Source organism: Cuculus canorus, chromosome Z (genome assembly GCF_017976375.1).
Source record: "Cuculus canorus isolate bCucCan1 chromosome Z, bCucCan1.pri, whole genome shotgun sequence".
Taxonomy (NCBI): Eukaryota; Metazoa; Chordata; class Aves; order Cuculiformes; family Cuculidae; genus Cuculus; species Cuculus canorus.
In genome coordinates this window covers 38869843-38891724 of record NC_071441.1, presented here as the reverse complement: position 1 = coordinate 38891724, position 21882 = coordinate 38869843, and the positions used below count along the sequence as shown (strand labels likewise).

General features: G+C 41.8%; 1 protein-coding gene across 1 annotated transcript in view; it reads left to right on the top strand.

The window, feature by feature from the left end:
- Nucleotides 1-258: 258 nt before the first annotated feature.
- The window catches only part of DAPK1 (death associated protein kinase 1), a 96146-nt gene continuing 74522 nt past the window's right edge, over nucleotides 259-21882 (top strand). The window contains exon 1 of the mRNA XM_054054152.1: nucleotides 259-449. Within this exon, the coding sequence (XP_053910127.1) occupies nucleotides 388-449 (62 nt within the window). The 5' untranslated portion in view covers nucleotides 259-387. The remainder of the gene's footprint in view (nucleotides 450-21882) is intronic.

The following is a 21882-nucleotide window of genomic DNA, read 5'->3' as shown; positions in this document are numbered from 1 at the left end:
GCCGGGCGGGGCACTGTTCCTATTGGCCGGGTGGGGCGGGGCGCTGTTCCCATTGGCAGGGCCGGGCGGGGCGCTGTTCCCATTGGCCGGGCGGGGCAGCGCGCGGCTCCCATTGGTTGGGCGGGGCGGCGCGCGGCTCCCTGCGCGCGCGGCGCTGTCGCCGCCTCCCGGGTCGCGGAGCGGGCGAGGCGAGAGGGACGGGGGACGGGGAGGGTAAGGGAAAACGAGGACAAGGGGCGACCCCGGTGCGACGGAGCCTCGGAGGAACGAGGCGACCGGGCGGCGGGGAAGGGGCGGGGGGCGCCGCTTTCTTCTCTTGCCGCCGGCCGTGCGGTGCTCCGCGGGGCGGGGGATGCGGGCGCCGAGCCGGGGCTGACGGCGGCGACCATGACGGTGTTCAGGCAGGAGAACCTGGAGGAGCACTACGAGACGGGCGAAGAGCTGGGCAGGTGGGTGCGCGGCAGCGGGGGGCGTGAGGGCGGCGCCGGGAGTGGGAACCGCGGCGCCTTCCCCAGGGGACGGGATCGGAGAATGGTCTGGGGGGGAAGGGAGCTGAAAGGTCAGACGGTTCCAGCCCTTCTGCCACGGGCAGGGGCAGCTCCCGCCGCAGCAGGCTGCTCAAAGCCCCGTCTGACCTGGCCTTCGGTCATAGAATGGTTTGGGTCGGAAGGCACCGTAAAGGTCATCCAGTTCCAACCCCTGGACGCGTCTCACCAGGCCAAGCTGCTCCATCCACCCTGGCTTGAACACCTCCAGGGCTGGGGCATCCACACCTTCCCTGGGAAACCGCTGCCAGTGCCCATCACCCTCAGCATAAAGAAATTCCTCCTTATGTCTAGTCTAAATCTGCCCCTCTCCAATTTAAAGCCATCCCTCCTCCTCCTGTCACTGTGTGCCTTTGTACGAGGTCCCTCCCCAGATTTCTTGTTGCCTCTTCAGGTGCTGGAAGGATGGGAAAGGGAATTGGGTTTTGAGCCGTGGCACGTTTGCTTTTGTCATAGAATCATAGAATCACAGAATGGTTTGGGTTGGAAGGGACCTTAAAGACCACCTAGTTCCAACCCCCCCTGCCATGGGCAGGGACACCGCCCAACCAGACCAGACTGCTCAAAGCCCTCTCCAACCTGGCCTTGAACACCCCCAGGGATGGGGCAGCCACAGCTTCCCTGGGCAACCTGTGCTAGTGTCTCACGACTCTCATGGTGAAGAAATTCTTATTTCTAGTATAAATCTGATCTCTCCAGTTTATAGCCATTCCCCCGGGCAACCTGTGCCAGTGCCTCACCACCCTTATTGTGAAGAAATTCCTCCTAATATCCAGTCTAAATCTGCCCCTCTCCAATTTAAAGCCATCCCGTCTCATCCTATCACTATGTGCCTTTGTAAAAAGTCCCTCCCCATCTCTCTTGTAGCCTTTTCAGGTACTGGAAGGACGGGAAAGGGAGTTGTATTTTGAGCTGCAGCGCATTTGCATTTATCGTATAGGTGCGATGGGATTTGGGGCAGTTCCTGGTTGGAACCTCCTCACCTGTCTGGCTAAGGATTCGCGGGTGCCTAGGAACGCAGTGGGCGCTTAGGGCAGAAGTTTGTGTTGTGTCAGTAGAGTAGAAGGACTCCGTGCGTATCGTGTGCTGGTTTTGCTTCAATAACGCGATTAAAGAAGTGAGAGTAACTCTTAATTGCATTTCAGTAGCGCTGCGGTGGGGATCGCTTTCCTGGCATCACTGAGGGAGACAGATCGGGGGATGTGTGGCAGAGCGCTGCGGATGAAGCGCTGACTGCTTGAGCCTTGGTGCTTGGACTGCTGTGTGGTCATTCCTCTTGCCACACACACTGTTTATGTAAAGAGCTCAAGCTGCTGGTCCTGCCTTTCCCTCCCGCAGTGATTTCCGTGTGTCAAAGCTCCTAGCTTAACACTGAATTCTGTTGTGTCCGGCTCCTTCCATCTTCCTTTTCCCTTGTTTGATGGGGGAGCTGATGATGTTTCAGCACATCAGTACGGCAGGATCGCTTCAGTGATTTCAAAGCTTAGGATCAGTGTAGAGTTGCCACGGGCCAGTGCATGTGGGGCAGATAAAGCTACTTACGCGTAGCTTTCCAGTGGACGACAAGTAAAGTAAATGCTGTGAACAAAGTACCGACAAAGGCAAGAAATTACAAATACAACACTGTTTCTTAAAAAAACCCCAACCAAACAAAAAGTACCTACATTATCAGAAAGTTCTTTAGACTGCATTTACAATAAACCACCCCATTTATGCACAAGATTGTTGCCCTAACTTGTATGGGTACAGGATGAATGTTTACTTTTGTTTTTGCATTGTGTTCCGGGTTGGATTGTTCATACATCTAGAATGACAGGCTGTGTTGGACTGCAAAATCATATTTACCTACTGCATATCTTGTTAGAAAGACTTGTTATTGTGCTGAACCATAAATTTAAGCTGTGCAGTCTAAATAGCTTGTTTGGACACATAAAATTGTTCAATTTGATTTCTGTTCTTTTTGGTCAGAATGTATAAAGTGTTCTGAAATTCAGGTTTAGGTTTCTGGACTTAAAAAACTGTGCTTGTCCTTACAGACACTGCTGTGCAATTTACTATATAGAAAAAAAATAAAGACCGATCTAGAACTTAGCTGTCATGTTCTCTTAAGTTTCTACAGGGAGAAGGTGATGTTGGTAATGCTAGCTCAGGTGTTAAGGTTTATGCAGTCTCTCCTGTATCTTTTTTGTTTTAAAGAGAGAGTATCAAGGAAATGTTTGGTCCCAGTACATATTTATGAAGTAGAACTATTGCCCTTAGGCCAATTACATTAGAAATGTTTAAATATGTGGGGATTTTTCTGAACAAACAGGCTTTGGAAGTCATATGTTAGATCCAGAATATGGCACTGAAGACCAAGTGTTTCATTTTTACAGTACAGGGAAGTGAAAAACTGAATAATGTTATATAGTTAAAGAAGACATGAAGTTTTTCAAATTGACAGAATATTAGATAATGGTGTTCAGTAAAAGATTGGTATATTAATGTGATCCATTACAGACAAGGTATTACAGTACTGAGCTTGTTCTTATTCATCTTAATGCTATATAAGCTTGTCATGCAGTCTAAACCTACAATATTTTAAGAATTTAGAAGAATGTTAAACTCTGCTCTTGTTTTTCCTTGAAGAAAGTAAAGAAAACTAAGAACCTCATAAATTTTTATCTACTTTTGTGAGAAAATACCAGTGGATAGTAAAACACTACGAAATATTTGATGGGGCTTTTGCTTTAAATATGGAACACAGTTATGTAAAAGGGCCAAAGCTTTCACTTCAGCATCGCTTTGGGAAACCAGGGTTATTCCTCTGTGAAGTTCTGTGGTATATTTAACTTAAATTTTAAACTTTAATTTCTAGGTTTGCTTGGAGTACACTTTTGTAAATCTCATGGCTTTCCATTTCTTCTTTCCCCTTTGGTAGGCTTCTTACTGTACGTTTGCGTATAAATGTAGGTGCAAATTTCAGCCCTAGGGCTCAAAACATGGAAAGCACTGAATATTAAAAACACCTTTGACTTTAAAATTTCTTATGCTTCTTTGAGAACCCAAATCATAATTGAATACTTAAGCAAAGCAGAGATGAGCAGTTCCATTTTGCAAAACCAAACTATTTTTCTCCTTGCAAAAAACTTTTATTTCATCTTACTGCATTTGTAGAGCAAACAAAGTAAAATAATGAACACATGAGGTTTTATTGACAGAGATGTGTTTAAATGAATGAGTCTTGAATTCCTCAGCCAACCTGCCTTTGGAGGAAACTCACTGAGGATGCAAATACTCAGAAATTTTAATAATCTTTTCTATTTTCCCTTGTAAATTATTTAGCTGTCTTTATTACCTTATAATACTTCTGGCAGTTACAAGAATAAAAAAAGTCATTTGAATAAGAAAGTGATCTAGAAAGGGTGTCTTCAAGAATCTAAGTGGGTTGTGTAAATGAAAGTTTTGATTGAAACAAACAAAGAGAGTAAGTATCGCTTACCACAAAGGAGAAGGGATAATGGTGTGCCTGGGTATAAAAAAAAAAAAAAAAAAAAAAGACACTTTCTAGTTTTCTGGTGTTTCACAGTGCCTTTGAATAAACTGTCCTCATCCTTTTACAAAAATGCTTGAGCGTATTTCGTTCTTTGGTTTGTTTTGACTTATGCCTGGGGAGAATAAGAGAAAAAAAAGAACTTGGAATTGTGAATACTGGCGAGATCACCCTTATTTGTCTTACCTGTATGTGATTTCTTCCAACACGTTCAGGGCCATTCAAGTTGCTTTATCTTAAGCTTTTTTACCAAAACATTCTTTTGAGACTTGAGGATCAAATGTGGTCTTTAGCACAGAATGAATAAGAATATTGTGCTCTTGATCATTGTGTACGTTTCATTGCATGTAATGAATGCAATGAAACACATTTTTTCATCTTACAAATTTCAAGTTCTATTATTCAGATGCAAGCTGCCTTCAGATGTGCTAAGTAGTCATCTAACTGGGACATTTTAAGGGGTAATAGAGATCATTGTGAAAGAGAACAGATTTACTCAAGCTATTTTGTTTGTTTTGATTCTGCCTGCAGCTGGGAGTGGTGTTACTATGCATTTTAAATACTATGCTGCAGTGCTTTTTCTTCTGTCTACCCAAAAGACAAGAATTCAAGTTACTCAGTATTAACTTCACCGTGGTGAGCACACAAGTAAGCACCTTGAAACCATATCAAACTACTCAAAATATTTTTTTACCCTCCTGTGACTGCCTTTGCTTGGGAATTGCCACAGCACAGCCAGAAATGCAGCATTGCCTAAATAATTAGAGAGAGACACCCAGCAAAGCTTATGGTATAAATACATACTGTGCCTGTGAATTAAGGGGGTTTAGTTCCTGGTCTTAGAAACAGCTCCTTCATCTCCTACACCTCACCCTACCCCAATTTGTGTGGGTTTTGTTGGTTTTTTTTCCACTTTAAACCTTCATGTGCTTCCTTTAAGAGATTAACATTGTTGAAATAAAATTTTTGAATTGAAGATTGGTATTTGCATTGCACTGTGGTTTGCAGTTTTTAGATACTTGTTGATTTAAAAAGTAGGCGGAGGTATATAACAATTTTAAATTCAAAGCTTCTTTAGACCTGTTGAACTCAATAGGGAGATGCTTTCATCTTGTTGAACAAAAACTGTGATGAATCTCAGCAGTTTTGGAAACTGATCTGATTCTGCTTGGTAGGTAACCAAGCAGAGAGAGATTCTAACCCTAAAAAGCAGTAAGCTAACCCTGCTGTCTGTTCGCTTTATCAGTCATAATAGAAAAATGCATTAAATAACATGATGAAGATGGTGATAAGAGAGAACAAAGAGTTGTGCAAATGTGTATTCACAATCTGAAAAACGCTCTTTTACCATTTAGAGAAAAGAGACCTTTTTCTTTGCCACTGAAAACTGATTTCTATAGTAAGCAGGGAGTATGTAGGCAGAAAATAGTGTATATATGCATGCATGTATGTATTTTTGGTTATCAACATATTAATTTTCAGAAATATTGCTTTTTAGAAACACAAAGGCTGTTGCTGTCTGAACAAACATTGTAACTGTAACTACACTGCACTTTTTTGTTAGGAGGAAGGCAAACACTGAAGAAAAATTACTTAGATGGCAACTAGAATTTGACCTTCATGATGCATTTCAGACTTGACAACCTAAAATAGTCTTGATATCTAGCCCATGTACTGAAGTTGTGCGAGTATGGTTAAACTTAGTTGTGAGGTGTATAGGATGTGAAATTCCTTTGACGTGATATGTCCTTTCAAAATGGTCACTTTTTAAACCTGTAGCAGCTGTATTTAATGTAACATTTCTAAGGTAACATTTCTTCCTGTTAATTATCAGATTAGAAAGTCATATGAGGGGGAGGGAGCAGTGTGGAAAGTGGTCTGCTAAGGCTAGAAGCAGTGTGCATAAGGTATGAAGTTTTTTACTATGCTATACAGAAGTTTCCACTTTTTGTTTTCTTGTATTTTCGTGCTGTAGCCTCATCTCCATTGCTCCATTAAAAGGCATGTGCTAACCTTCCTTTTCATACGGAGGTTAAATGCTGAAGATGCCGCAAGTGCAAACCTCTGTGGTAGGATTTCCTGTGGTATCCATACAGGCACAACGGTAAATACTGCAAGTGTGGTATTCACTGCTGCTGTAGCCACACATGTTCAAATTCTAGTTGAGCATGATAATTAATTATAGTAAATTGAGTAGACTTTGAGTTTTACAGGGACAAGGACCAAATGAGGAACCCTGAAAATGCTGTTCACAAAGCTGCTATTTGAGCAGGAAACATGGTTGGTTGGTGTCTTTGTGTGCTTCTTTTTTTAAGAGCTGAAAATTGTGATACTTGGATTACAGCAAAGAACTCATTTCTGTGCTGTTTGTAAACTGTGTAGATGTTGTATCAATCTTGTCAGCTCTCAGAGAAGAAATTGGTTATTCCATGCTTGTCTGAAAGTCCTAGCCGTGGTGGTTGCGTGGGTACTGGAAAAGAAGGTCTCTTAACTGGAAAGCGTAGTGGGAGGAATTATTCTTCTGTGTCTCAAGTCACTTTACCTCCCAGCCATACCTCAAAATGCCTGCTTTTCACATACGCATAATAAACCTGTGAGCTGATTGTGCAGACTGCATGAAGCTGTCACCATACAGTGCTACTGGTGACAACTACTGCCTTATAAAATCTTCTGAGATGTTTGCTGCCTGAAAAGCACAAGAGGTACAGATGCTTTTTTGGGTATAAGTGCTTGATTCTGATTCGTTTTTCTCACTCGGGGGAGAATAATGGCTGCTTTGTAGGTCTTTGAAAATGAAGTGTAATTAAAACTAGAGCTTGTTGACTATTCTGTGCCTTCAGTTTAAATGCAGGAATCTTTGTAAATCTAAACTCATCAGGAAGCAGATAGAAATGCTTGTCTTTGATTTCTCTTCTAGCCAGGCTCAGTGAGACACAATACTGGAGCTGGTATGTTAAGGGAGTGCTGAAAATTTCATTCCATTTTTCTGGGGTTTGCTTTTTTGCCCTTTTGTGATGTTTCTTTTTCCTCTGCATTACCTCTGTTTACGAATGTTTGGGTATGTCACTTCCTCTGCTGGAGCTGTGTGTATTGAACATAAATCAGCTCCTTAAGCTTAGGATAGAGTAGGTTGTGGCTGTGTTTTTATGTGCCAAGCTCAGTCTATGCTGATAGTGGCTAAACGGAGCAGTATCACCTTCCTCTGCTGTGTTTCTCTGTGGGATTTCTTTCAATGCAGCAGTGCTGTTAAAGGGAGGGGAAAAAATCACCTTGTCTAATTTATGGCAGCAGTGCACACTCAGATTAGCTGAAACCTCTGTGAAATCTCAGCCTGCTTGGAGTTGTGATTGCCTCCATAAATCTACCTCAAGTTAAATATGTAGGAGGGACAGAGATAGAGTCACATTACTACAAAGGCAGAACATAACCCAACAACAAGGAAGTTATGATGGAAATCAGGAGAATGGTGGACAGTGCAGTGGTTCTGGAGTAACCTTGACTGATGGTCATTGCAACTGGTCATAGGTATTCAAAAGTGTATCTGCTTTTGGAGGAAACTGTGTGCTTGCTTGTGAGATGCACACCTATGCATCATGGCCAAGTATCCTTCTGGTTTTAAGTGGCTTAGTTGGCAAACCTGTGCAGCTTGTTGGTACAATTTTATGTTCTGAAGAAAATGTGCCAGTTAAAGAAGTGGCTCAGTAGTTTGTTTCCTGGGTGGTTGTGGCACAGGAAGTGTGTCTCAAATAAGGCTGTTGTTTCTCAAATTGGTTTTTACCTAGCTGCAGGAATGTAGGTGGCACAAAGGAGGGTTATCCAACAAACATGAAAATGCTGATCAACTAACCATGCAGTATCCTACCTAACCGCCACTGGTTCATGGCTGAGCTTGGTGAAAGCTGGGGGAGTGTGGATAAAGCCTAAAGATCTCCAAGCTGAAACAATTCTGTTGCAGTTGAATTTTGGAGTAACATAAATGGTGTGAAATTTAGTAAAATGGGGTACAAGGTCCTGTGTCAGGGAGTCTCATACAAGTAATGCTCTTAAACTCTGAGATCTCATTACTTAATGGTAACACAGCAAGAGTGGAATCTACATGTTTTGGTCAGATATTGAGTGACATTCCTTTTGGTTTTGGTGTGGTTATGGAACAAGCTAATACCAGAGATAAATTGTAGGGGCAGGTGCCTCCCCATATCCTTGTGTGATACACATCCTCCTTTATGGGGTACTCGGCACTCTCATCTTTCCCTTTCAAAGAGATTATTGCTGTTCTGTTCTAAAGTGAAGAAGAAACACTAAGGTGGTGAAGCTGTGGGAAGAAGCTTTTTACCAGAGGAGACTTAAGACTTTGCTGTGTTTGGCCTTGCACTGCAACGAGTGGTGTGGTATGTTTTTTAAATACACTGGAAGAACAGAAGTGCTTGGGGAAACAGACTTTTGAATTTAGATTTACATTTATGGTGTTCACAGAAGAATCTACAGGGTGGGCACTGAGACGCTTCCTGCCTCCAGGAAAATGAACTTTGGGATGTGTCTTTGGAATTAAGCCAGTGTGAACAGGGAACCTGAATTGTATCAATTAAGCCAGTGTGAACAGGGAACCTGAATTGTATCAATTAAGCCAGTGTGAACAGGGAACCTGAATTGTATCAAGATTGAGCTTGTAAATTAAAGGAAGGCCTTGCCATGATACTGTCCTAGGAAGGGAGGAAGCTGTTAAGGATACAGTCGTTGTACTAACTCTCCTTTTCAGAGTTTCCAAGCATGTTGTAGTCCTTGAGGATGTTGTCTTTTCATACTAAATATACTGTATTTTTAGTGTGTTGAAGATCGGTGGGTTTTTTGGTTGTGGTACACATTGATGTTGGGGACAACTGTGCTTTTAACCCTAATCCAGAATAGTTGACATGGTTTAGGATTGCTGTAAAACATCCATGTGTTGGTCTGCAACCTTGTACTCTTAGTTTCAATGCTTTATTTCCTTCCCTTTATTCACTCCCAGTTATACAAGCAAATGTGACAGACGATTTCCACTTCAGGAGGCAATACTGTTGAGAAGGGAATGTCATTGCATGGCTGCCCACGTGCATCCATTGACCACCAGCAGCTGCTGGTGCTTTGACCACGGTGCAGTTGCCCTTAAGGTGCTTAATTAGAGCGAGTGTTCCCCAGTATCATCTGCCTGCAGGTGTAAGTCTGTCTAATAGGAAGCTTAGATAGTCTTGCCTGTATTGTAATGTAAAGAAAAATTATTTCTTACTGTGTGATCACAAACATAAGTGGACATATCCAAAGGTTGGAAGAGTTCACAGTCAGTGTAAATTATAACTGTGTGTACAACCTGCTTGAAAGATGTAATTTAATTGAATTTTCTGCTCAACTATGCAGAGGAGTGAGCCTTTGGAAGGGAAAAGATTTGCTTTGGGCAGTAGCGTTCTGTCTTTGTTCTTGTTGCTTAAATGGGGTGCTAAGTTAGCCTGCAAATGAACTGGTGAACTGGAAATACTTGATTTCTACTGTATCTTTATTTGTAAGCAATTAATACTGTGTTTCTAAGATTTCACAAGTTACTTGAGGAGCCCTACTTTCTCATGGTATGTAAGCTGGCTTCTGGGTTCTTGGCACTTTCCTGGATTTTCTCTCAAGTATCAGTAAGTAGTCATTGCAAGATTTGAGGTACTGGGTGAGTGTCTGTACAAGTGTTCACTTAGAGTACCTGCTTATGTTCCAGGGAGCTGATAGCAGAGGGACGTTTTCCCTAGTTCACACAATCCCTTGAAGCTGTGGTGTTTTGGAGCTATTAATCTTACAGGACAGGAAAAAGGTGCTCATTTCCTGGGGTCTTCGATGACTTTTAACTGTCTTGTTATTATAGAAAAATGATCTTTTGTCTCTTCTTTCTCTGTATTCTGAAATTTTTAGTCTTGTTGAGTATTGCAAGTTTGTCTGCAGCTTAAGAGAATTGGACTTCATTGCTGAGCTGAGGTGGTCCTTTGTAATCCTGTATTTCTAAATTACTAAGAAAGCCAATGCTTTAAAACGTACAATTTTATGCACTCTTGTGTGGTGTGTTATTTGGTACTGCACTTACTTTGTTTAGTTACATAGGTATAAGGAAGTGAAGCTAGCTTCCATGTTCATTGATAGTATTGTATTATGTTCTATCATGGTTTACAACTAAATAACTCTTCCAAATTTAACTGGGATTGAGGTATGGGGGGGTTTCCTTTATCCACAGAGGAAAAGAATATTAGTGTGTGTTTCACTTGGGTCCAACAGTTTTGTGGCCAAGAAGTCAGCGCTTTAGCCTCATCGATAAAACTGGCAGTTTATTGCCTGAGAAAAAATAATACATGGGAGTCTTGGATGGTAATAAATTTTAGCTTTCTTTTGATACCTTTCTTTTTGCAGACTCTGATATCTTTATTGGGACGCTTGGCTGCTGTTACCTTTAATGAAGATGATGCAGATGTAGCCCAGAGATTGATATTTCACCTTGCCTCCTTCTGCTTTCTTTATCTTTTTTTGTTATTTTTGTGGTTTTGTGTTTGTTTTTGTTCTGTTTTTTTTTTTTCTGCAAGCATAGACTTCAAACATTTTGGTATGGGATTTAGCACTTTTTGGTTATATTATCTGTCTGGCAGTATTTTCTTATCTCTGTGAGCAGGACCATCTGCACAGAATTGCTGTTGGTTCCCTGGGAAAGGAGAGCACATCAGGGAAGGGCTTAGTTCCTCATGTCTCATTTTTCCTCATTGCTTTTTATTTGAAAGGGCCTTCTGATACTATTTACTTCACATTCCTGCCTAAAATTAGGATCACTTTTCCTGCTTTTGTTGCCAGGTATAGCATTAACTGGAGAACAAACCATTCCCGATTATATCTTATGAAGCTGATCCACCTCTGCTGCCCTTTTTGTTGCTTTAAAAATAAACTTTCACATTACTGAACCTCCTAAGGGTGTATTTGTCAGCACTGCCTTGTCTGCCTGCTCACCTGCATGGCTGTTTTTACAGGGTGGCTAAACCAACCTAATGGAAGGGCTAGTGAATGGGACAATCCTATTCCTCACCTGCTGAGCAGCATTCTCCTGCTGCTTCTCCAGTACTGGCACTGGCACCATCCAGAGTGCAGCCTGAAAGCAGGAAAGAGTTACAGATTGACCTCCCTGAACTGGATCACCACAGGCAAAGTGTAGGAATGGGTGTCCAGAGGGATGAAGAAGCCTCTGTCTGGGATGGATGCTGGCCCAATCTGCTAGCCTGCACTGTTAAGCCCACGCCCCATGCACTCTGCATCAGTGCTGTGCAGGTGAGCCAGCTAAAACCACGAGGAAGAGCTGCTCTGAACTGGGAAGCAAAACGTGATTGTCAATTAATTCTAGACAATGATATCAGTGACTACACAGTCTGAGTATGTTTTCACACAGTAGCAGCCATAGACTAGCCAGACAAACCCTCCCTTGTGCAGAAGTCAGAGAGGATAACTCGGAATATGTTTTTTTAAAATGTTCTAAATTGGTAATTGCCCAGGCTTGTCTGTGAGAATGAGTAGTTGTGGATAAAGGCTGAAGAGCTGGTGAGCAGTCAAATATTTGGCTGTAAATAGCTCATAAAACCATCATGTGTATGGACTGTTACTAAGGCATTTGATATGAAATTTCTCTATGTGACACAAACTGTGCTTTGTAATGCTGTGTCTTAAAGAGTTGCTCTCGGTCAAGGAAAAGCAGCATTTTCATCACTGGCTTACGTTTTTGGCTTAAATGATGTGCTTACAGTTTGTATTGCTTGGGAGTTTCTTATGTATTTAGCTAACATCAGATGAATGATTGGAGGGGAAAAAACGGTTTTCCCATGCGAAAATAACTCTGCTACCTTCTGTGGAATATAAGCTTGAGGTTGTATGTTTTTCCTTGTGCTGTGGTACTGAGAGGTTAGTAAGATACCTGTGGATTTTACAGTGATTCTCAGTACCTGATGGAAAGTAAGAAAGGTGATGAAATCCATTCCACACCTTTAATGCTCTCATTTTTGGGGGAAAGCTGAGTCATAACTTGTTTGGGGCTTTGCAGTCCTTCCTGATTTTTGCTTTCAGTGATTAGATTTTACCCTTTTTCTTGAAAGAATTTGGTGATAAGGTATGGATCATTCACCTCATTAAATGATTTCCAAATATACTGAAAAGATATTTCCTTACATTAGCATTGTTTAGTGTATCTAGATGGTGCAGCTATGCTGCAAATGTTGTGCATTTGTGTTGGGGAGGGGAGCCCCGGAGTCAGTAAACGAGTCCTCATGGCGGTATGATCATTGCTCGTTTATTGTAACATCTGAGGGTCTATTTATACAGATAATCAGAGTGCACACGACAGAAGCAAGTCTACAAGAGGTTACAAGACATTGTCCACGCAGCCTAAAAGTTGTTCTAATTGGTCAATAGGTTAAAATCACGCAGCACAGTTTGGCACATATTCTGTTTTACATCCTAACAATAGACAGTAATTGGTTACATCTTTGAAGATACATGTTTCCATGGAATCAGAACATTTATAACATATTCTAATCTTAAAGTCACATTGTTAAACTACGCACCCGGTGCCTATGCCTGGTTCTGACTTTATCAAGCCAGCCGCCTCATTCTCTTGAGATAGCAAAGCTCTCAGAAAACATCACAAGTCTTATACTAAGGCTTATACAAGTTGAAGTCTTATACTAAGGCTTTGTATCTAAGAACTGACTATAGGCCTTTGTGTCTAAACATTGATAATTTAGCACATTCCTTTCTACTGATCGTCCTAGGCAGGGTTGTGCAAGCAGGCTTCTAGGATTACGGCATGTCCAGTTTGTTCCAATATATTTTCTACACATTTGTGTTTTTTTGATTTGTGGCTTTTCAATGTAGAGTCAAAATCTTAGAAATGCTGCCTAGAGACACATTGTTATTGCTCACTAAGATCATAGGTCATATGCTATAAAACTGGGACGTTCTGAAAAGGTGAAACAAAGGGTATCTGCTCATTGTCATGAAAGAGTGGATGGCGTAACTGAGATCTGATAAGCATTATCGCTAGGTGCTTCCCAAGCTGAAGGGCAAGCACCTGCTTCAGGTGTGCTTCAAAACCCATTGCTACAGAAGAGAAGTGGGAAACTCAAAACATTCTGTTGGTGAAATAGCAGCAACAGTAGTCTTCAGCGTGACCAAAATCAAATGTTTGTTCGGATCCTGGGTTTTAATGTTGAGCCCAGGCTCCTAGCTTAAGTGAGTGATGTCTGTGCTTTTATGTTCAGTGCTGAGTCAAATGTACGCTATGTACATCTTTTAACAAAGAGCAAGACAAACTTATGATTTAAAGTTAATTGCTGAGCTGCATGAAAAGTCCAAATGAGGGGGAACTAAACAACAGAAGCATTAAGACTCAATTTCTGGCATTAACTACTGGCACGGTATATTATGTTCTTTATATGGATATGTACTTAGACGTTGATCCTTTTAGGTACCTGTATGTGGAAGCTCCTTTTTAATACCACAAGTAGCAATAGGGTAGTGCTTTGCTTGAAAATCTGTGCGTTTGTCTGCATTATCTCACCTTCTTTCTGGCTTTTTCCTTTCCATCATAGATGTAGTTAATACTCAAACTGTTTACAAGTGTGAGTACTCTGCTTCTTATATTATGAGACAACTTCTGGAAGGGCTTTAGCAGATGCATCTGTATTCAGGCTAAATGGGTTTCAGCAGGCTACAGCGAAAGCATCATTAATAGGAGATAGCTGACATCCAGCTGCCTTGGAAGTTTTACAGCCATACTTACTCCCTCAGTGTGGACTTCAAAATGCTATTTTAAACCACTGTGTCTGTAAGTAGACTTGTGTCTATAAGTAGACTTCTGTGTGAAACATTTTCTGGAATCCTTGCTTAGGCAAATAAGGTAATTCTTATTTAAATAAGATAGTTCTTCACATTCTCTAGTTTGATGATCACTTAAGTGTAAGTGCTTGTGTTAAGGGACTTGAAGCATGGGGCTTTCTCACATTTTCACTTTTTTTTTTTACCATCTCCATGTTTTACAAGAATGGCATGTGTGCTTAGACTGAATTCACTTTTCGGGCTGATTGTACACATCATCTTACATTTGTTGTGTGAGATAAATGGCATCACATTTGGTGATTTTTTTTTTTCCCCCCCACTGCATATTGACAAAGGACCAGTGTCCTTTAGAAGAGATAAGTACTTTTTCCTGCTACAGTGTTATCAATACATATGTCTAAGATCTAAGTCTAAGTGACTAGGAAGTGCTCACTGAGAGGGGACCGTAGAGCACAGGGATTCTGGATGCTGTCAATCTGACACTAAGCTTGTGTTTTGTGAACTGTGGAGCACAAACGAGAGAGTTTGAAAGTGGGAGTTTGAAAGTGTGGTTTAGCACTGCTGTCATGTTTATACTAGGAATCTAAGAGCTCTTGAGCTTTACGGCAAGGCTTAGTCTCATAATAAAAAATTTTTTTAAAAAGAATAGGATTAAACATACCACGAACACTGCTTGAAAACTTAACTCTGAATTTATCAAATTGTGTGTGTAATACCTGTGCACTTAGCCCATCTCACGCTGAACTATACTAGATGAAACTTAAAAGTGAAAAGTCGTATGGTAATATGAATTCTCAAGAAGGAACCATGAAAATTTGTTTCTCTCTTGAGCAGTTAGAAGTTTTACAGCTCTTAATGAGAGCAAGTCACAGCATTTAGATGTTATGCTTTTGCTTACAAAGGAATACCCCACAACTTGATTCCTCCCCCCTCCTCAATAATGTAATTGCTGTTCCGGCCTAGACAATAACTGAATCAGAGAGCAGGAAAAAAAAAGTAGTGTCTGGCTATTGCTCTTGTATAAAGTTTCAGTGATGTTGATAACTTGCATTTCTTGTCTTGTCTGCTGGCACTGTGACAAGCATGCATGTCTCGTGCTACCCAGACTGTACCAGTGAATATTGTATAGATAGTATGAAACTGAAGACAGAGCTGAATTGTTTATATACATACAGGAAGCAGGGAAGGTTTTGTCTGTGCCTGTCTGGTGTTTGCCTCTCACCCACCTATTCTAACCCTTCAAAGTACTATAAAAAGCAGGAAGGAGAATTCACGCTTTGGCTACTTTCAGACGTAAATTATTCGGTGAACTTCTTATAGCAATCTGTAAGGCTGTTAATATGTCTTTGTTTTGTATCTGCGGTGATTTAGGAGTTTCCAGGAGGACAGAATCGTCAAACCTTCAGTAATGCTTCTAGCTTTTTCAGTGTGCTCTCTCTTCTGAACATCTGCTGCCTAGGTAGACCTGGAGTACTTTATTCATTCAAAGTTGCATTCCAGAACACAAATGTGAATAGAAAGAAAATCTGACATCAGAATTCTTGCTCATGCAAAAGAAACTGGTTTTTAAAAAAACAGAATTACAGAAACTCCATAAAAGCGTGTGGTATCTCTTTGTTCTGGTTAACTACAATGAAAATCTGCTTATTTACCTAGCTATTTACCTAGCTATTAAACCACGTGAATCTATTGACAAAAGTGTAATTTAGAATGAAGATGACAGTGTTGGTGGGCACGGTGATGTAAAGGAGTTCCTTTTTGTTTCTGTGTACAACTTGTAACTTAGAACAACAGTTTTTGTATACAGATGTCAGGTGTTCAGTGCCAAGAATGTTCCTTTCATGCACTATAAAATTCTAGTGACAGTGCAAGTCATCTTTTACAGCAGGGGCTTTGTACATGCTTGAAAGTTTCTACTCCTTTTCTGTCTCATCTTCCCCACATGCTTTCATTCCTTGACCTTCAGCTGCGCTAAACTAATTTTCAAGAGCGTGGTTTGACCTAGTTGCTTAGCAGAGTATAACCGTGAAGAAGTCCCATATATTGTCTGCTAACCTTGTGGTCATAACTTCTTTAAAGTCATATGCTCCTTTGAAAGCAGAGGACCATGTTGATAGTAGAGAGGGCTGTGTGCTGGCCCTGTCTGTGGAGGGTTTAGCAGCTACAAGATCTCTCCTTTGTTTTTCTTCCATTGTCTGAAATACCATTGTCAGTGCCACCTTTTCTTCTTGAAAACCCTTATACTTCATGCTGCTGCACTTAAGAAAGAGACAGGAACTCTTGAATCTGAGCTTGATCGAATCATGATGCATCTGTACTTTTTTTTTTTCTATCCAGACGAAAAATACCTGGGTGTGTGTTTCTGCATGTGGTTCCACAGAAGGCTTACTTGCAGGCATAGCGTGAATTTGAAATGCTCTAGTGATTTGGAAACAAATGATAGAGAGACCGCAAGGCAAAATAAAGCAGGAGATACAATGGTAGCTGTTAGCACCCTTGTTCTGAAAACCTTTGAAGCACAGCAGCAAGAAAACATCGTGGGAGGGGAGAGTTTCTGGCTCTTGCCTGTGTGCTCGCACCCAGGAAGCCTGTTGTTGCTTCCTTATCTTTGCATCTCACTGCAAACCTTCTGCCTTCTTTTCGGTACTGGTGGTACTTTCTGTCTTGCTTATCAGGGCCACCTCTCAAAAACCTGAAGCTATAGACCAACGCTGGGCGAATCCTCCATCTGTTGAAAACAGTGTTTCCTGCTGTCATTGCTTACAGTGATGACTGTGCAGCTACACTGTGAAAACTCTTAACAGCACTTCTGGTTTAAGCTGTGCACAGTGGTAACATAAATGACAGCCAAGTGAAGAAATGTTTTCTCTGGCTCCTTTGTGAGGCAGATAGGAATTATTTCAGAGTTCCTTGTGCATGCCTATATACTAAAGCAAATCCCAAATTCAGTGGGGTGTGGCTTTTCCAGTCTTTTGAGTAGACTTGTGAAAGGAAAACCCATTTGCTAATAAGAAAGATCGTCAGTGTGAAGTTTTTAAGGATTACTGGAATTGGTGATCTTGCAAAGTATGATGCAAGAAAATAAAAAGTGTTTCCTAGCTGCTGTTGGATTCATTAGCTAAATAAATTCATTGTGAGATATTAATTTTTGTCTTCCTGGCGGACTGATTGTGGCTCTGTAGGAGACTTGTTTATCATTGTTCAACTCCTGCTGAATTCAAAGCTCGTCTATTATAGCACTTAGTAGTGTCCTTCATGCTGTCTTCATGCCCTTGTTTTTTGAGGGGAGAAAGAAAGCTGATGTGAGAGAGCTCTTCTGACTGTCACTTTAAGTTGAAAATGAGGATGCAAGCTGCATTGATTTTTTTGTTTCTTTGTTTGTGTGTTCCAATATTAGTTATCCATTTCCCATCATTTTTTGTAACTTCCAAAAAAAGTTTGGAGAAAAAAGTTGATTGACCTTTCAAATGTCGCATATACTGTATGCCATGTGTTGTCAAGGGTGTCTTTTCAAGGGTGTTTTTTCAAATTACTATTTCTATGTGATTCTTTTGGTCTGCAATTTATACTGTACAGCTTCACGGCCTATGTTCCTTGACCTTACAACCTTAAGTCCTCCTCTAGTAGGTCTTTCGGAGGTAATGAGGAGTAAAGGTAAATGAGAATATATTTGGGAGGGAGCTCACTCACTTTTTTCTTTCAAAACAAGGGTGAAGGGGAAAAGGAAAAAGTCTTTGTGTGTCTGTTTGTGGAGACATACAGGATGTATGGTATTTGGGTTTCTGTGCCTGTTTTTCCTTCCATTTTTACTCCACACATAGAATGTATTGTGATTGGCATGTTTTGTGAGGTCCTGTGTTTAGTCAGCTGCAGAAAATGGCTTAATAATAAAGTTCTGTTCCCTCACCCAATTCTCTTGCATGTTTTGGGAGATTACAAGTTTTTAAAAGCTTTTTTAGCTGAAGCCTTTTAAGCTGTCTCATTTGAACACAGCTTTCTTACATTTACTAAGTAATGTTATCTTTGGTGTTTTTTCCTACATTCTCAAGGATGACAAGCGCTGCTGACATAAAGAAAAAGAGGTATCTTACAGAAACAAGTTTCTCAGCTGCAGTTAGAGCTGAAACACTGGAAAAAAGGAAGATAATGTAATGTGATGTGATGTGATGCTTCTTCAACTAAGAATTGAATTAATCCTTTACGGAAAGGGGTTGAGAATCGGCAGCAGGGATGGTAAGTTCTGTAGCTGGGTGCTAGATTGAGGCTGAAGGGTGGTTGCCTGAGCAGGCAAAGCCCAGGAAACCAAGAAGGAAGTGAGGGGTGGGCAGCTTCTGACTCCCAGAAGCAATGGCTCCCATGTGGCAGCTGCTGAGGAGGGGGGCAGTCCTGGAAGCAGCCATGGGAGATTTAAATGGACCATAGGGAGTGTCAGTGACTGGGGCATTGCAAACAGGTGTGGGGCACAGCAGTTTGTGCAGCAGTTCATGCAGGCAGGGCAAACATGGAGGGTGCTGGAGCTCAGCTGGAAGGACCAGAGAACCATGGTGGCCACTCTGCAGAAAATGAAGGCTGCTCCAAGCTTTGTACCAGCCATGACTGCTGCAGCCCCCCCAGACAGAGCCCCAGTGGGTGCACGCTGCCACCTAGATACCGGGCTTCAGGTCATGCCCCCTCTTGCAATGGTATTGGACACCAGTGGGGAATTCACCTGTGGGAGTTGTGCTCAGGTGGAAGAACTCCTCCTCTGCGTGACAGAACTCAGAGAGGAGGTGAGCACGCTGAGGAGGGAGTGTGAGAGGGAGATTGACCACTGGAACACCACCATATGCTCCCTGTCTCAGACCCAACAGGCAGGTATGCCTCGTGCAATAGAAGAATCCACCTCCCCTCTCCATTCAGCTGAGGAGATAAATTTAGGAGATGGAGGGGAATGGCAGCAGGTTCCTGCCCGGTGCAGCAGGCATGTCTCCCCTGTACCAACCTCAGCCTCCCAGGTTCCCTTACACAGTAGATATAAAGCTCTGCAAGTGGAACCAAACCTCAATGAGGATGATGGGTCTCACTGCCTAAAAACGTTTCCTAGGTTGAGACACCCAAAGCCATCCATCAAAACAGCCTCTGTTAAGAAGAAAAGACAGGTTATTGTCATATGGAACTCCTTTCAAAAGGGAACAGAAGGACCTATCTGCAGACTAGACCCATTACACAGGGAAGTTTGCTGCCTACCTGGGGCCTCAGTAAGAGATGTGGAAACACAGCTTCCAACTCTGGTCAGGTGCATGGATTATTATCGTCTATTGATTTTCCAAATAGGTAGTAATGAAATCCAAAGAAGAAATCTGAGGGCAGTTAAAAGGGACTTCAGGGCCTTGAGACGTATGGTGAAGGGATCGGGTGTGCAGGTAGCGTTCTCCTCTGTCACTCCAGCTACAGAGAATGATGAGGGGAGAAATAGGAAGAGGGAGGAAATAAATACCTGGCTTCAAACCTGATGTGAGGAGCATAACTTTGGTTTCTTTCATCATGGGTTGGCCCACACAGCACCAGGCTTGCTGTCCAAGGATGGGATACACTTTTCCCGAAGGGGAAAAAAGATACTTACCAAGAAGATAGCAGCGCTTATTAATAGAGCTTTATCTAGATGTGAAGGGAAAGGGGGACAGAACCAGGCTTGATCGAAAAAAGCCTGAGAATGGCACTCCAGTGTCTGAAGGATGATGTGCTGGCAAGGACCTTTGATCTAACTGCCCTATATAGAAAGAAAATCTGATTTTTCCAGAGTAGTATCCCAAATGTAGTGAACTAGCTATAATTTATTTCAATTTTGTTTCTTGCCTGACAGTAATTAGATTTCTGTAGTTGGAAGAAACTGAACACTGTGGAAAAGTACTGGTGCTTTTGGCTGAACCCCACGTAAGTCTTAATAAATCTCCCCTCAGTCACATCATATTGGATGACAAATAATTTCATCTCTGTCTTTGAAGCATCCTAAAGGAATCAAAATTTCAGAAAAAAAAAAAAGTGTCATATGTTGCTCCCAAAATATTTCCTTGTGACCTCTCTGGCTATGTTAATGGTTGGGATATGGATGGCCAAGCAGAAGACTTGAGTTAAAGGTTTTGCTCTCAGGAATGAAAACTGAGGGAGCAGAAAATGAGGATCATAGAATGGTTTGGGTTGGAAGGGACCTTAAAGGCTATCCAGTTCCAATCCCCCTGCCATGGGCAGGGACACCTCCCAAACCAGACTAGGCTGCTCAAGGCCCCATCCAACCTGGCCTCGAACACTTCCAAGGAGGGGGCACCCACAACTTCCCTGGGCAACCTGTGCCAGTGCCTCACCACCCTCACCATAAAGAATTTCTTCCTAATATCTAATCTGAATCTTTGCCCTTCCAGTTTAAAGACATTCCCCCTTATCCTATCACTACAAGTCCTTGTACAAAGTCCCTCCCCAGCTTTCCTATAGGCCTGTTTCAGGTACTGGAAAGCCCCCATAAGGTCTCCCCAGAGCCTTCTCCAGGCTGAACAAGCCCAGCTCTCCCTGCCCGTTCTCGTATGGGAGGTACTCCAGCCCTCTAATCATCTTTGTAGCCCAACAGTTCTGTATCCTTCTTATGTTTGAGATTCCAGAACTGGGCACAGTACTCCACGTGGTGCTCTCACAAGACTGGAGTAGAGGGGCAGAATCACCTCCCTTGACCTGCTGGCCACGCTTCTTTTGATGCAGCCCAGGATACGCTTGGCCTTCTGGGCTGTGCGTGCACATTGCCTATGTGCATGTTTGGGTTTGAATTTGAGGAGAGAAGGCATTGTACATTTTAGGGACAGACTTAAAGACTGCACTATTGTGTGTGTGCTGATGCAGGTAGCCGCTGTGCTGGTAGGCCTGTAAGGGCAACAGTGAGCACAGACCAAATGGCCATTGGTCTGAGGCTTGCTAGCTAGCCTAAAGTCCTTCAGTCATTTAGCTGTACTTGTGGGATGCTGGTGAAGTGTGTGATAAGTGAAGAAGCAGAAAACATAGCAAGGAGATAAGTTGTATATTTCTAACTGTAGTTTTTGTGTTTATGAAGTCATATAAATGATTTTGTTTGCACCTCAAATGAAGTCCATGCCCCTTATCACCACAATTGCCAACTTGTGTCAAGCTTCTATTTGCATACAACCTGTTCTTTTTTACAATAAGGTAGTATAAAAAGTTGAAAACAATCTTGGATATATTTGTGTTCTAGTCTGCCTACTTTTCTATGGTCTCTCCTTCCTCTTTTAGAGTATTGTCTTTCCAAGTCTAGTTGCAGGATACAGCGTTGGTGAGAAGGATTTCCACTCATTGCCATTTCATCCTAGGACACGCGGTAACACTTTCCTCCATGACTTCCATGAATGCTGTTTTTAAGTTATATTTTAAGGTAGCCCATTGAGAATTAATGGTTAGAGGTAAATTTTGATTTTGTGAGATCAGTTGAAGATGAGAGATGAGAACAGGAACAAATAGTTGGGTGTTCAGGAGGATAGGTAAGGTGCACACTGACAGTTTGTACCAGCTTCACTTTGAGACAGAGGAGGAGCATGTTAGACACCCTTTTTGCAGTGCTATATGCTGCAGAATTGCCAGAGTGTTAGCAATCCAGCCCAACAAATATGTTTAAAGTATGTGATGTTAATTTGAATATTAATTACACTGAATTATGGGAAAATACTTTCTTGTGAACACTATGAGTGGAACAACTATAAATTGATAATAAATCATATAGATGAGTCTCTTAACGTTGTTCATCATAATACTGTTTTTTAAACTAATTTTGTCTGCTCTTATAATTTACTTAGATGTTTGTTTACTGTGTGGCCTACACAGGCTCTAACTTTGGAGCAGAGCTTTAGACTGCTACTACCTTCTCTGCTTTCATTTTTGGAGTTCCAATGTTGGCCTTTT